General features: G+C 44.1%; 2 protein-coding genes across 2 annotated transcripts; both read right to left on the bottom strand.

Moving 5' to 3' along the window:
- Window positions 1-50: 50 nt before the first annotated feature.
- On the bottom strand, window positions 51-7,485 carry LOC311497379 (uncharacterized protein). Its single transcript, XM_084557664.1, has 4 exons — window positions 7,012-7,485; window positions 3,120-4,343; window positions 1,517-1,582; window positions 51-1,228 (listed from the first exon to the last, which is right to left on the bottom strand). Exons 1-3 carry the CDS (start codon window positions 7,097-7,099, stop codon window positions 1,521-1,523), a joined length of 1,374 nt encoding a protein of 457 aa, XP_084413790.1. The 5' UTR covers window positions 7,100-7,485; the 3' UTR covers window positions 51-1,228; window positions 1,517-1,520.
- A 1,147-nt stretch (window positions 7,486-8,632) lies between these two features.
- LOC311497378 (matrilin-2-like) lies at window positions 8,633-14,538 on the bottom strand (the record flags this gene model as incomplete). Its single annotated transcript, XM_084557663.1, has 11 exons — window positions 8,633-9,230; window positions 9,614-10,024; window positions 10,114-10,236; window positions 10,694-10,816; window positions 11,355-11,477; window positions 11,733-11,855; window positions 12,036-12,158; window positions 12,808-12,930; window positions 13,517-13,639; window positions 13,732-14,304; window positions 14,412-14,538. 11 exons carry the CDS (start codon window positions 14,536-14,538, stop codon window positions 8,989-8,991), a joined length of 2,214 nt encoding a protein of 737 aa, XP_084413789.1. The 3' UTR covers window positions 8,633-8,988.
- Between the last annotated feature and the right edge of the window lie 190 nt (window positions 14,539-14,728).

Below are 14,728 nucleotides of genomic sequence, written 5' to 3'. Positions count from 1 at the left end.
CGCCATGTAGCAAAACACAGTCTGCCATCAGCTAAATAAAAAGACGTGTGTATTAGTGAGTAAAACTTTATTCTGTACACTAAAAGGTTAGCAGAATCACAGACAGAATACAGATGTAGAAACAGATGAAAGAATAAAAAAAAAAATCCGTCATATCTTATGCAATAAAAGAATTTTGCTAGACATATATTAACATGCCGTAGCTTGTAGAATGACGTTAAATGTCACGTCCACTAGGTTATCGTTTACTGTGCTGCACACAAATGTAATGCACTCAAACTAAAACGGGTCTAGCGTATGACATCAGTATCGCCGCAAGGCCTTTACATTTTTAGCTGAAACACCTTTACACGCAGGTCTCGGATCATTGTTTTTTTTGTTTTTTTTTTCAACCTAGCAACGATGCATTTTGTCTGTACTAATGTCCTTTTTTTCCCCAAAACCGAAATGACTGTTTATTTAAATTGTCCCCTTTGTGAACCAGTGAAATTATATCAAGTGTTTTTTAAAGGAAGCACGGATTTGCCCTTCAGTATGACACTGCGTGCTGTGTTACTCAACGCTTTTAGTACCGTCTTTTTCTTTCCATTAAACGAGCCTCAATAAAAACACTGTAATAAAATGTAAATTACAAACAAAGATGTGATTTCCAAAAACTTAAAATTCACTGTGCAAAAAAAACCATGACCTTTAAAAGACCTGTTTCATGTAGATGAAACAATTAGTCAGTGTGTTATTTGCCCTTAACAATTTGCTATTCCGGTCACTTGGAGCTCTTTGCATGAGTTTATTCACATATTTGGCTTGTTTTCCTCAGAAGTAGCTCCTTCTTTATATATATAGCATCCTTTCATACATTTCAACACACCATCACGCCAGGCTTTGAAGAGTTAAGCAGAGCAGCCTCTTGTCACGTGTTACCTGTCCTAAGTGTCTTCATCATGAAGGCCTACATGTGTAGTATGTGGCTCCAGGCACTTGGGAGTCTCGAAAGAAACTCTACTCTTCCGCCTCTGTAAGAGTTTATGTACAAATGTAAGAAACATCCTAATCTTTCCTAAAAGAAAGGTTATTAAGGCACAGAGATGTGATATTAATGTATGTGGGGTGCAGTTCGGTGAGTCCTAGATTTAATGTTTAATGTTTTCCTTTTGCTTCGTCAATTTCCTTCCAGTTGTCTGTCAGTGGTAACTTTGGTGGTTTTGTTAATTTGGTGAATCTCTTCTCTCTGAAAGAGAGAAAAAAAGAAAAGTGAGATAGGACTAAAACAATTGACGTATACTTAATTTTTGTGTGCAAATCTTATATTGTATTTTGTAATATAAAAATTCATTCCAGTGTTTTATGCACACAGTCCAGCAAAGTAAATGTTAGCATGTGCCTATTCTTCATGGGAACATACAATATTTCTGATTGATGGGTGCATTTAAATGCAATGTTACGCGGCAAATGGTAAAGCAAGTGATCCTGCAGTGTTTGCATGGGGTTAAATCGTCGTTTGTGGCGTTGCTCTTACCGGCTCAATCCTCCTTTTTGTCTTTCTCACTCTCCGTGTCCTGAGGGGCCTCATTTGCGGATGCCACTGCGCGCACACACACATTGAAAAGAAATCAATACGTGACATTTTCAGCAGCAGCATTGTACTTTAAAATATACTGATGGCTCCCAGCTCGTCTGACCTGACATTATCATCACAAGGCCGGGGACTTAACAGCTGTCACAGCAGCCCTCAGAGGAAAAGTAAGGAGCTAACATGCCTTCTTAACTATATACGTTCCCCTGAACTGGTTTAGTGGTAGTTTGCCTTAACAAGCACGCACATACAGGCACATAAACACACACACACTGAGCCTCCAGAGAAATTCTCATAAAAAGTTATGCAATGCAGGCAGTATTCTACACGTGCTGAATGGAGGGGTGTCCCTGCCCTAAAAGTACACCATGTTCTCTGACACTAAAGACCGGGTTCAAGCCATACTGAAAACTATGAGCTCTGCCCTACACAGGGCACAGGAAGTATACGCTCACCGGCTCATATTGTGATATAAAAAGGTGTTAAATCTCAAAAAATTAGATACTAATAGACTGGGTTTTCCCTCTAAAGAGGCACTGAAATTGGTTTTACTTCTCAAATTTGCATGATGAACAAAATCCGGTCAGGTCGCCAGAGCATTTACATTGTCATGCGTAATTCGAAGCAGCGAGGCGCGATTAGTCTGCAGGCAGTTCATAACAAAGCACAATGAGTGAGAGTTGCCTGACTGGAGCGGCTGTGCTAACAACACGCTTGTGTTATAATAGACACACTCAAGACAACCTTCAATTCTCGCTCTGAGAGAGTGTGTGTGTGTGTGTGTGTGGCTGCTTTCTGTTTCTCTGACTGTGTTATCTGTTCAGCCTTAACGCACAACAATATTCTGTTCATCATGTCAGCTCCAAGCAATCTCAGGAGTCCACCCAGGAAGCTATGTGAAGGGTTGATTATTACCAGAACAGTTGAATGGTTCTCCAAGACCTTGGGGTTGCTAACTACATTTGGTGTTGGATACCTGTCTTTCTTCCTTTTGTCACTAGTGGCAAGAAGATGGATTGGCCGGTTTGGCATGTGAAGGACAATTAATTGTTTACTTGGATGTAAACAAGATAATCAAGATTACTGAGCCTAAGACTGACTTTGCTTTGTCCCCTCTCATCTCTTTCTGCTTGTTAGCACATGCTTAGAGCCTGTTTGCAAAGATTTCCCAGCTATTTCTGCCAGTGGCAATTCTGCAGTGTTTGACCTCCTCCCCAAAAACTGTCTCTCCGAACAGTATGGTGCCTTGAATTCGAAGTTAGCATGACAGGTTTATCAGGGAAACAATTCTATGTTTAATCAAGTGAATCACTGAGCAGCAAAACCTGTCGTAATCTATTTCTGGACTCTCCTAAACAATGGAAAGAATCATCCACTAAACACCTGTTGTTATCCTTCAGCTGTGATTAGTTTGCTCAAGAGGAAACGTGGCCATGTCACGTTACGGTGTTTCAGCTGTGACATGTAGGATATCAAGAAAGTTGGCTCTAATGTCAGAAAAATGACAATAATAATAGTAATATGGGGAGGTGCTAGTGTTTCATACCATCTGGTGAAGGTTCAGGAGCTGGACCAGCAGCAGGGGCGGGTGCTGAGGGGGCTTCAGATTCTGCTGGGGTGGGCTCAACCACAAGAGCTTCTTCTGGGGCTGCAGTGTCTGCAGTGGTTTCACTTGTAGGTTGAGCTTCTGGTGCTACTTCTGAAGGGGTTTCTGAAACGGCTTGTGCGGGCACTGGAATCTCTGCATTTTGGACCGGCTCAGCAGCAGCAGCAGCGGGTTCAGCTTCTGGAGCTGGAACAGGGGTCATCTCTGTGGGGCAGGGCACCTCCGCTGGGGGGACAGTCTCAGCAGCGACAGTGGGAGGTTCTGTTGCTTCGACAGCAGCGGCCTGAGGTTCGGCTTGGCCCTCAGCGGTGACAGGAGATAATGAAGGCATCTGAGGGACAGTTGCTTCAGCAATTTCTGTGTCTATTACTGGCTCTGCAGCTTCAGCAGGTTTAGTTGGTGTTGCAGCTTCTGCAGCCACTGAGGGTACTGAAACCTCACTTGGTGCCGAACCCTCATCATCTACTACAGCTTCACCTGGTGCTGACGAGTCATTTGGTGCTTCACTTGGTGTTTCTGAGATGGTCTCTGGTGGAGCCTCTGCCACCACTTCAGCTGGAGCTTCAGCAGCCACTACAGTAGGGGCCTCGGCAACCTCAGCTGCGGCCTCTTCCACTACTTTAGCAGGGGCTTCAGCAGCCTCACCTACAGCCTCTTCCACAACTGCTGGGGTCTCCGCTGGCTCAGATACAATGGGTTCAACAGCTGGCACAGCTACAGGCGCCTCTACCTGCACAGTTTCAACAGATTCAACTGCAGGAGCCTCCTCTGCAACCTCAACAAGGACTTCAACCTCAGGAGCGGCCTCAGCCACTACAGTTTCTACAGGAGCCGCTTCCTCTACAGGAGGTAGTGCCTCCGTCACTGCTACATCAGCTACAGGCTCAGCAGAGTCCTCTGCTGGAGCAGGAGGTGGAGCATCTGGAGCTGGCTCTTCAGGAGCAGCAGGTTGCGGCTCTGGCTCTGGCTCTGGCTCTGGCTCAGGAGCAGCTAACAAGTCCTCCCCCGATCCAAGATCCTCCTGGGCCTCCAGGGCCACTAACACAGCTTCCGCCTCATCATCGATAGCGGGCTGAAGATCATCTGGTAAGGCAGTCTGCACAGGCAGCTGCAGCTGGTCTTCGATGGTTTGTGCGTCTTCTGTGACGATGCCGTTTCTGACTGCTGTAAGTGCAGGGATGACAAAAAAGAAACTTGATTAGGATTTACAACTTGCAAGCATCCTGCATTCATCAGTCATCAGTCCTTTCAGATAGTTTTGTCCTTTTGATCTGTAACCCTGAACACATGACAATAATCAGTTGAATATAGTGTATGCATGTGCTGATTTTGGATCATTTTAACTCACTGAAAAACCTAAACCTACGAATTAAAGGGGGCTGCAAGTAAATCAATGTGGAATGCAGGCAAAAGAAAAAGGTCACATAGAATGCGTGCAGGAGAAAACTTTCATTTCCGTGTTTGTCTAAAGCCCCGAGGACCCTCACTCTCAGAGGAAATATAATACACATGACGATGGCTTTGCTGCATTTGGAGAGATGTCTGCAGCTTTATTCTCATTCTCTGGTTCCAGCTCTTCTAAAGTCACTGTGGGTGTAAACAAGCCATCAGCTTTTAGGTGAAGCTACAGTAGATCGGGAGCAATAGTGAGCTGGGATTCTTGACCTGAAATGTCAGCAACACACACAACTCAATTACAGCTCCTGTAGCGCTTCTGATTCCGTCTTATTTCACAGCCAGCTTCATTTCCAAAAACACAGGGTGCACATTGTTCACAAATGAGACGAACCAGAAGGGTTCAGTCTGCTGAATGGGTGGATGTTTTTTTCAAGCTGCGGCTTCCTGATTTTATTTGTCTGTCAGAAGCAGTAAAAAGAGCTGAGAGTGATGGGTGGAAGGGAATGTGACGGCCTGGCAACCTGCTTGAAACCAAGCCCGTGGAATAGCACGCAACACAGAGGAGTGTTTTAGTGAAGGGAAATATTTTTAACAACATCGCATTTTAGTGCGAAACTTGTGAAAGTGGAGGTGTTTTTACAGTAGTTCAAAATCATTTCTTCCACAGAACACAAGTATGTTTTTTTAAAATAATTTCTTTAATCATAAATCCACCTTTCACTGCAACTCTCACAGAAAACAGACAGCTGTTGTCTGAACAGTAGACCAGAAGTGGTTGGTCGAAATCGGTGAATGTGTGTGTTTGAGTCGAGACAGACACAGCCACTCCAGGCATGGATGACTCGTGTGTCAACACGATTTAACGGCCAAAGATGACAGAGATCCCAGTCAAAACAGTGCCATGGCTGGCCAGAAGCTCAGAGGAGAGAGGGAGGGAGAGGGGTGTGTGTGTGTGTGATTGTCACAGACCAGGGGCCCGGACCGGGGATGGGACCGGTGGTGACTTGGATGGCACACAGCTGGTTTGTTAGACAGCCTGCATACTGTATGATTTAAACTCTCCACCCATTCAGCCACATTTAGAACAGCCTGTGCCAAGAGTACAATAACTGGTTTTCTTGCTGGGGTGATGTAAGAGCCTGGAAAGGAACCCACGGGTCTCCAGGTGACTTAAGCATGGCTGGCTGGCGATACAAAGGCCTGACACAAACATCACACACGAACACAGAGGCCAGGCAGAATAAGAGCACATCAAAAATGTAGCTTTTGTCACTCAAATTTAAATATTAACATGAGTCGTGCATCTCATTTGCCAACAAGGGCAGTGACTGTCGTGGCGTGATTACGTGTGGCGTCGCAGTGAGAACATACTGTACATGCAGCTGTGTCTGTCATGACGCAGCCATGTGCCAGTAACTTCTTAGGAGCCATGAATGGACAATCATAGGCTGTGTCACGCCTTTTGGTGGGGCAGTCTGCAGAGGCTTGAACACCAAGTACATGTGGACAAAGCCACATGAACCAAGGGGACTAGCCTGCACATTTAGCTTCAGCACAGACAGAGACCCATGTCTGAATTGAAACCATAAATTTTTAAGCTTCTTTTCTTTCCTCTTTGAGTGTGAGAGCTTTACATTCCTGAAGAGTATTTCAAACACCCCTTTATCACAGATGTACAGATGATAATCTAAGCATCCCTCTTTTTGTGAAAACAGACTGCATAGAAACTTTTAAATCATGAAGCAGAGATTCACGTCAGTTTTGTTTAATAAAAACAACAATATATTTTTGTGGCATTTGAAAATCATGTTAAGTGTGGAGTCTCTGCTCTGATGCAGAGTGGTAGCAAACAGGTTAGATTGCAAGTCTTGCCTGAGGCGGCAAATAGACTTCTAAGCACTCCCAGCTGGCTTTCACACAGTGCTACTGTAGGAGCTGCGTGCAGCACTAAAGGCTTTACCAATCTAAATGTTCAGTTCACTTTCACGGGACAAGGATGAGAAATAAACACAATCGTACAGGCCAGCTTCGTCCCATGTGTCTCATTTCATCAATGAATCATGACACGAAAGCCTTGTTGGCACATTTTAGGAGTTAGAAAAGATGGACTAAAAATAAATACCAGCTACTTCCCCGGCGTTGATATATATATATAAAAAAAGACTGAACATGAATAATTCTGCTCATGGTGCACGACAGTCGGCTGTGCAGCAGAGTATAGGTGAAAAAGCACACAGTGTCCCAGGCCAGCCAGTGGCGGTGGTTGCACACACCTCAGCAAGGCTTGACTGAATGAAAGCAACAGAGATTTACAGCAACTACAGTACACAGAAATGCATAGCTCATATTCTGTATTTAAAAGTGAAAACAAACAAACATAAATACTACAATATAAATTCCCCTTTTAAACTCTACACAGGTGATCCTTACTTACCCAGCGTATCTCCATTGCTCTCCTCAGGCTTTGTGCCCGGTCTCTTCTCTTGATCAACAGTCTGTGCACTGGATGAGGAGCAACCCATGTTTGGAGAAAACAAAAAATGAGAGTTGAGATGAATTGAGAACTTGGAAGCTATCGAGGAAGCAAGCAAACACAAATCTCAGAGCTCTCTGTTTCCAGCAAAAACAAGGACAGCTAAACTCTGTGCGCTTCCTAAGAGTAGCTGGGCACCATTATCTCCCCTTGTCTGTCTGAGTGTTCATGCATGGCCTGCTGCCCTCTTGCCCCAGAAAAAAAAAATGATTTGTTATGAGCATGCAACTGAGCAAGGCAGGCTGTACTGCTGAATGTTCCCTGACTGTTCTCCTGCTCACAGCCACACTATTCATACAGGAGGGGGGAGGCAAACATGTGCAGGAAGTGTGTGTCCTCCCCTTTAGAGGAGGGTCCCGCCTGGAGGAGATCCACCACCTTGTGGTAATGTGTAGGATAGCACATGTAGGATGCCTGCACTACTTCCTGTGCATTTTTGTGATCATTTTGAGTCGGTGAAACGAGTATGATTGAATAAACTGGATGAACCAGTTCTGTTGTAAGTGCTAAATAACTTGTAAGAGCTTCTATAGTGGGAAAAAAATGACAAAAATGTGAAGTATAAAATGTTTAATTGTCAGTCTGCTGTACAAAGTTATTCATATGATTTTGAACATTTTAAACGAAAATGCTGTTAGAAAAGTGTATAAATATCTTCCATTTAACATATGTCGAGCAGGGTTAAAGGGGCTCCCCTCAGAGGAGCGACGGACAAGTCTCAGCCGTTCATTTATGCCCAAGTTGGTTCTCGAGCGTCTCCAGCCTCTTCGTCATGGATTCAAGTAAGCATGTTAAAGAAAGTTCAGCAAAGAAATTGAAACCAGCACACAGCACATCCTAGAAACCAGACACAGAAAATATACTCAACAAGACGCAGTCTAAAAGAGGGGACAGAAGCATTGGTGCAGTTTTATGCTTTTGGATTTTCTTGAAGAACATCCCCAGGAGCGGTGGATGTTCCAGCCGTTAAATAAGGCTATAAATATAACACAATAAAATTCTTGAATATTATGGAAAAGCTCCATAGCAGAGCAGAGCTAGGAAGGTTTATATCTCCTGTTGGCAAATGCTAAGAGAAACTAAGTTGGAAGCAGGCCTGGTGCTCCTGGTATTTATCTGCTCCCTTGACACTTCTACCTGTCTGCTCCGGATGAGGGTTGAAAAGGTGATTTTTGTTTCCCAAAGACATTTCTTTGGCACCTGCTTTTGTTATGTGAAAGACTTTAACCAGAAGAATCACAGAAAAGTTATCTATTTAAGATTATTATTGCAGCTATTTGTGCCCAAATCTAAACAGATATCCATTTACAGTGATTAAATCTGTGTCTGACTAAGACTTTCAGTCCTAACACTCTCAAATCACAGGTTTTAAATTGGCAGTAGCTGATTCTAATGTTTGGAGGATAGGTTGCAAAAAAGCTGAAGGTTGGTGGAACTGTGGCGTTGACAGGAAAAGGATATTATTCTGAACCAGGTCCTTCAGCTTCTCTGCGACTTGGTTCTGAAACGATATCAGGTTCTCACACCTGCACATGCTTTCATCAGACGGTTTATCTGCAGAGGAAAGAAATTAATAAGGTGAGAAAGACTTTCTGTCCTTGGATCTGTTTTCTTTCTTCTAATCTTTCCCTGGAGGTTTCCTTTCCTGTTCATTTCCTTTCCTGCCAGGGGAGAATGTGAGTGAGACACTGCTGGGACTGCACCCATCTACCCATCTATTGCTCTGTATTTCTCAGTGGTGCCGTTGCTGTAGAATAAGTGATTATTATGGTGGCAGCAGGTGGCAGTAATGCACCATTACAATGAAGTCAAGCTATTAACGGGAACATTTTCACAGTAGGAACCAACACTTTATGTGAAATAGTCCTGAACATGCATCTAATATTGTTTTATATTACGATTAAGAGCACAGTTTGCTAGTGTTGACTTTGCTAGTGACTGTTTGACAAAGTAGTTCTGCTTCATACCTTTACATATCCTTGACTTGAGTTTGTTTGTAATTTCCGCCATTTTTTCAAAATCCTCAGCATAATACAGGTGCTTCTCATCAGGCTCTGATGCTATTTCTCTCAGCTCCTGTTCAATGGCTTTGCCGACACCCAAGGCATATATTGTGACCCCTGAAAGCAAAAGAAAAGTGGATATGTCATAAAAGCCGTGGCCTACTGGTTAGCGCTTTGGGCTTGTGACCGGAGGGTTGCCGGTTCGAACCCCCGACCGGTAGAAAGCGGCTGAAGTGCCCTTGAGCAAGGCACCTAACCCCTCACTGCTCCCCGAGCGCCGCTGTAGCATGGTAGCTCACTGCTCCGGGTTAGTGTGTGCTTCACCTCATTGTGTGCTTTGTGTGTGTTCACTAATTCACTAATTCACGGTTGCAGAGACCAAATTCCTTGTATACACAAGTATACTTGGCCGACAGACACTTAATTCTAATTCTAATTCTAATTCTAAAACCAATAAAAAGAACCATAGTTTTGATTAGAAACTGCAGTGAGTCTCGTACCAGAGTTCTTCGCCTTGTTGGCCCATTCGGAAACATCATCCTGTGATCTGCCATCAGTGAACACGATGCTGACACGTGGGATGTTCGGCCTGGCTCCTTCTTTGGCTGAAAAGCTGAGCTCAAACATGTGACGCAGGGCGGAGCCGGTCATGGAGCCTCTCCCCATGTACTGCATCCGAGTCACGGCCCGTTTGATGTCCCGCGCTGAGGCGTACTGGCCCAAGGTGAACTCTGTGCGCACCTTGGTGGAGTACTGAAGGAGGCCCACGTGTGTGCCCGTCCTGGAAATGTCAAGAGAGTCCACAATGCCGTTTACAAACTGCTTGACCAGCTCAAAGTTGGCGGGGCCCAGACTCTTGGAGCCGTCGATCACAAAAACGAGATCCATGACTCCGTCGCCACACTCAGGTTCTGTCAGAAACATTAAAAATACACATTTTATGTATTTTCTCTTTAATTCTGACCAAAGGGGTCTATATCAAAGTAATCTTAGGTCATACTTTTGCAACTCTTCCCATCCTCGGCCAGCATGAAGCCTTCAAAACATCTGCAGATGTAGGAGTCAGTGGTGCTGAAACACTGATGCTCACAACCATGGTCCACTGTCTGACATAGATCCAGACCTATGAGGTGAATTGCAGACATAAAAAAACAAACAAAAAAAAACTTGTCTTTTGCCACATCATTGCCACTTGTTCCTTTTTACTCCACAAACCAACTACAAGAAATACAATTAATAATAACTACATGGAGATGTGAATGTTGCGTGACGGCATACTTATACACAGAATATCCTCTTAATCCAGGGGAAGGGAAAAATTGAATTTTCAGTGAGCTCTGGGATTAACGCTGACCTCATAACTGATTCAAAAATTATGTAACATGTAAAAACTGGAACAGGGGACATTTGGAAAAAAGCTGATGAAACATTACATTCTGAATTTTGTCCACTGCGTCATGTTGACTGTTTTTTCATGCACATGTCTCCACACGTAATCAGTAAAATGTATGAATCATTGTGTCTTGTTATATACCTTATCTGCTGTTTTTTAATATTCTAGATAGAGTTAATATTCTCACTCTGACACGTTTTCCCGTCAGGCCGCAGCGTGTACCCTTTTCTGCATTTGCACACACATGAATCTTCCGTGTTCATAAACTCCTGCTCGCAGCCGTGTTTCCCGTCGGCACAATGGTCTATCTCTGCAAGAGAACACTGGTTAGATGGCACATCATAACAATATTGAATATATAGCACGCACACATGCACAGAATCAGATTTTCATGTGTATCAGTTTTTAAGGTTTAATTTGTGTAAACCTGTTTGTTAATAAGTAAATATCACAGAAGGTACTGGTCATTCATTGGATTTTGGTCTTGTAATGTCACTACAGACATCCCACAAGTAATACTTGAAACTTTATACAAATAAGTTTTAGGAATATAATTCAATCTCAACCGCCATGAAATGTCATTTATTCATTCATTTTCTGTAACCGCTTGTCCTGTGAAGGGTCGCGGCGGCTATCACAGGACTAACACAGAGAGACAGACAACCATTCACACTCACACCTACACCCAATTTAGAATCATCAATTAACCTAACCAGCATGTCTCTGGACGGTGGGAGGAAACCGGAGTACCCGGAGAGAACCCATGCAGACACAGGGAGAACATGCAAACTCCACACAGAAAGGCCCCAGTCGGCCCCAGAAATAAAAGAACCACACTATATGCTCACTTTTGCATGTTTTCCCATCAGGCCTGAGTGTGTATCCTTCTCTGCATTTACACACACAGCTGTCTTCTGTGTTCATAAACTCCTGTTCACACCCGTGAGTGCCTTTAGCACAGTGATCAATCGCTGCAGGAGACAGTCAGTTTATGAGCAGAGACAAGAGAAAATGGGTCAAAAAAAGATTTCCATTTATGCATCAGACGTATCGAACTCTCCAGACCACCTTTTCTTAGACGGTTTGAAAATAACTATGCTCATTTACTGTATTTTCAAAAGAAGGACCTCCTTAAACGTCTCTAAAGTTGAGACAGACAGGATAGGATGTGCAGTACGAAGCTTTACACTTTTATAAATGAAAAACACAAAGCATTGGAACCTTACGCTTGCATGTTTTCCCGTCCAGCCTTAAAGTGTATCCTCCTCTGCATTTACACACACAGGAGCTTTCTGTGTTCATAAAGTCCTGTTCACAGCCATGGCTGCCATCAGCACAGTGATCAATCTCTGAGATGGAAAAAAAAAAGAAAACAGTAAAGTGCAAAGAGATTTAACCTTCCCTGTGTTCATGATGTTTGTATTTCATGCTCCTTTGTTCTAAATATCTCTTTGCTGTGAGTAAATAGCTTTGTTCTTGCTGCTTTTTCAGTTAAATCAGCTGATTACAGAATGATAAATAGCACTTACGGCTGCAGGTCTTTCCGTCCTGATTGAGGATGTAGCCCTTCTTACACCTGCATATGTAGGACTCTGGAACGCTGACACAGTCTTGCTCACAGCCGTGGTTCCCCAGGTCACAGTAGTCTATTCCTGAAGAGGATCACTTTCTTATTGTCGTGACTATACTACTAGTACTGCTGCTGCAGCTTCAACAACATTAAGTGTGAGCTTTTACATCCTCCTGTAACTGTAATGCACAGTAAGCAGAACGGACAAAATAAAGCTGTGAACCTGAGTAGTATCGAACCATTATTCTTATTTTGATTAGGTGACATTATGCCGCTGTGGATACACCTCTGCATTTCAGCAGCTGCTCCGACAATTGCAAAAGCACACTTCCTCCAGGAAATCTACCCCACTTTACTTTCTGTTAACATCCACCAGAGGAGCAACGGGGACGATTTCCAACCGTGGGAGGACAGACATCACAGGTTGGAGCGCTGCTGATTCTCATTTGAACTGGAGATCCGTGAAATCCTTGCAATGACCGTAGCTTTCTAGGACTTAACGGGATGTATTCCATTGTCCATTAAGAGTAAATGCTGTATCTTTTGCATGCTTGATAGTTGTGGATTTATAGATTTATGTCTTATGTCTACTTTTCTGCAACAAATGTGATCCTCTCTTTAACCTGCCATTAAGAATGTGACAGTGTTACAAGGGTGCAGAGTACTAAAATGCGTTATAAAGCACAGATAAAAGAGCAGTTTATAAAAAGGGAAGAGAGCGATATTATTACTGTTGCACGTTTTCAAATCAATGGTGAGTTCATATCCTGGACGGCAGCGGCACTCGTAGCCGTCAGGCAGGTTGGCACAGATGTGCTGGCAGCCATGATCCACCACAGCACACGTGTCCTCAGCTACAGAGGCGAAGACACGGGGAAAACACAAAGGAAGTATAAAGAAAATCTAGAAGTGTTTTAATAAATAAAAGAATAAAAAGCATTGGAACCTTACGCTTGCATGTTTTCCCGTCTGGCCTGAGAGTATATCCTTCTCTGCATTTACACACACAAGAGTCTTCTGTGTTCATAAACTCCTGCTCACAGCCATGGCTTCCATCAGCACAGTGATCAATCTCTGGGATGGAAAACAGAAAAGGTGCCAAGACAATTAACTGATGCTTTGAGCAACTCGATGACAACAGAAGCACACTGTAAGCACTGTAAGGACATGGAGCCGAAGCTTCCAGATATATGCCCCCACCCTGAATCTCACTCTCTGGGTTCCTCCATCTGAACATCAGAGGACCACCATCGGCCTCTGCATCTCCCTTCATCCCATCCCCTACCTTTCCCTCCCCTTAACCTGGTCAAAATAAACTACTTTGTACATGCTGAGGTGTGGTCTTGTTAGTGAAAATGATATTGTCTGTGAACAATAACGACTGTAGTTACACTGGGCAGTCCTTAGGGATGAAAAGAACATTTAAAAACTTTCTTTTACCTTTACATGTCTTGCCATCGGGGTTCAGGGTGAAGCCTTTCCTGCACTTGCACCTGTACGAGGCAGGGCTGCTGACACAGATGTGCTGACACTGATGGTCCACCACCTCGCACATCTCCGAGCCTAACCCATGCACGAAAATTCACATACAATCAACCTGTGGAAATACACGTGCAGTCAAAAATAAACAGGGATACTGGAAGGTGATTTCTCACCTCCGCAAAGTTTGGACTGGAACACAGAGATCAGGGTTTCTATCTGACTGAAGTTGGCCACCAGGTGCACATGCTCAGAGTGTGGCTCACTCCCTATGGCCTTCAGGGTGTTCATATCCACCCTACCCACTCCGATAGCAAAGATCTGGATGCCAGCCTGCCGCGCCTGAGCTGCAATCTCCTCCACCGTGTCCTGAGGTCTCCCATCTGTCACAACCATAGCAATTCGTGGGATGTGCAGGTCCGTCGATCGGGCTCCGTGCTCCTCTGTGAATGCTGTCTCCATGGTGTACTGGATGGCCAGACCGGTCATGGTCCCTGTGGCAAGGTGGGACATATTCCTCACTGCCTGCTCCACCTCAGCCTTGGTGGTGTAGGTGTTGAGGGAAAACTCTGGCTGCACCACGCTGCCATACTGGAGCAGACCGACACGTGTTGCATCACTACCAACCTCGAGGAACTGAAGCAGGTTGATGATGAAGGTTTTGACCTTCTCGTAGTCGTTGGGACGGATGCTTCTGGAGCTGTCAATGACAAAGACGAAATCCAGCGGGATGGCTTTACAAGTGTTCTCTGTAATCAAAGACATGGAGGATGTTTGTGATCAGGGAACCAAAGTTTGTCAAACAGGAAAAGCTGTTAAAAGAGACAGACACACATATCACTAGCTTATCGCTTACCCACTGCTTTGGTTTGGACATTTGTCTCATTTCTCCCTCTGGCTACCATGGGTCTGGGACGGCGTCTGTCCAGTCGTACTGCGTTACAGCACAACAGGCAGAAGAGGCCAAAGGCCAGAGACCTCATTCTGATGAGAGATGACAAGTGCAGCTTAAAGAGAAAGGCTCACAAGCAAAAGTACTACCACAGTGAAGCACAGTTCAGGCATGGGTTAAAGATTATAAAGCAGAAAGAGACAAGCAGCAAGGCAGAAATGGAACTCCCAAAAAGAGAACATGTGCTATTTATACTTGTATACACTAATCAACCAAAACAT

Source organism: Chelon labrosus (genome assembly GCF_963514085.1).
Source record: "Chelon labrosus genome assembly, chromosome: 12".
NCBI lineage: Eukaryota > Metazoa > Chordata > Actinopteri > Mugiliformes > Mugilidae > Chelon > Chelon labrosus.
Note: the sequence above shows the minus strand (reverse complement) of the source record. Positions and strands in the feature narration are given on the sequence as shown.

Bases quoted from the DNA above. Each gene is read 5' to 3' on its own strand.
- LOC311497379 (XM_084557664.1), bottom strand. From the start codon at position 7,099: ATGGGTTGCTCCTCATCCAGTGCACAGACTGTTGATCAAGAGAAGAGA. The intron at 4,344-7,011 runs GTAAGTAAGGAT...CTGCACTTACAG, and splicing joins GAGCAATGGAGATACGCTGG to CAGTCAGAAACGGCATCGTC. The intron at 1,583-3,119 runs GTATGAAACACT...GTGTGCGCGCAG, and splicing joins TCCTGAACCTTCACCAGATG to TGGCATCCGCAAATGAGGCC.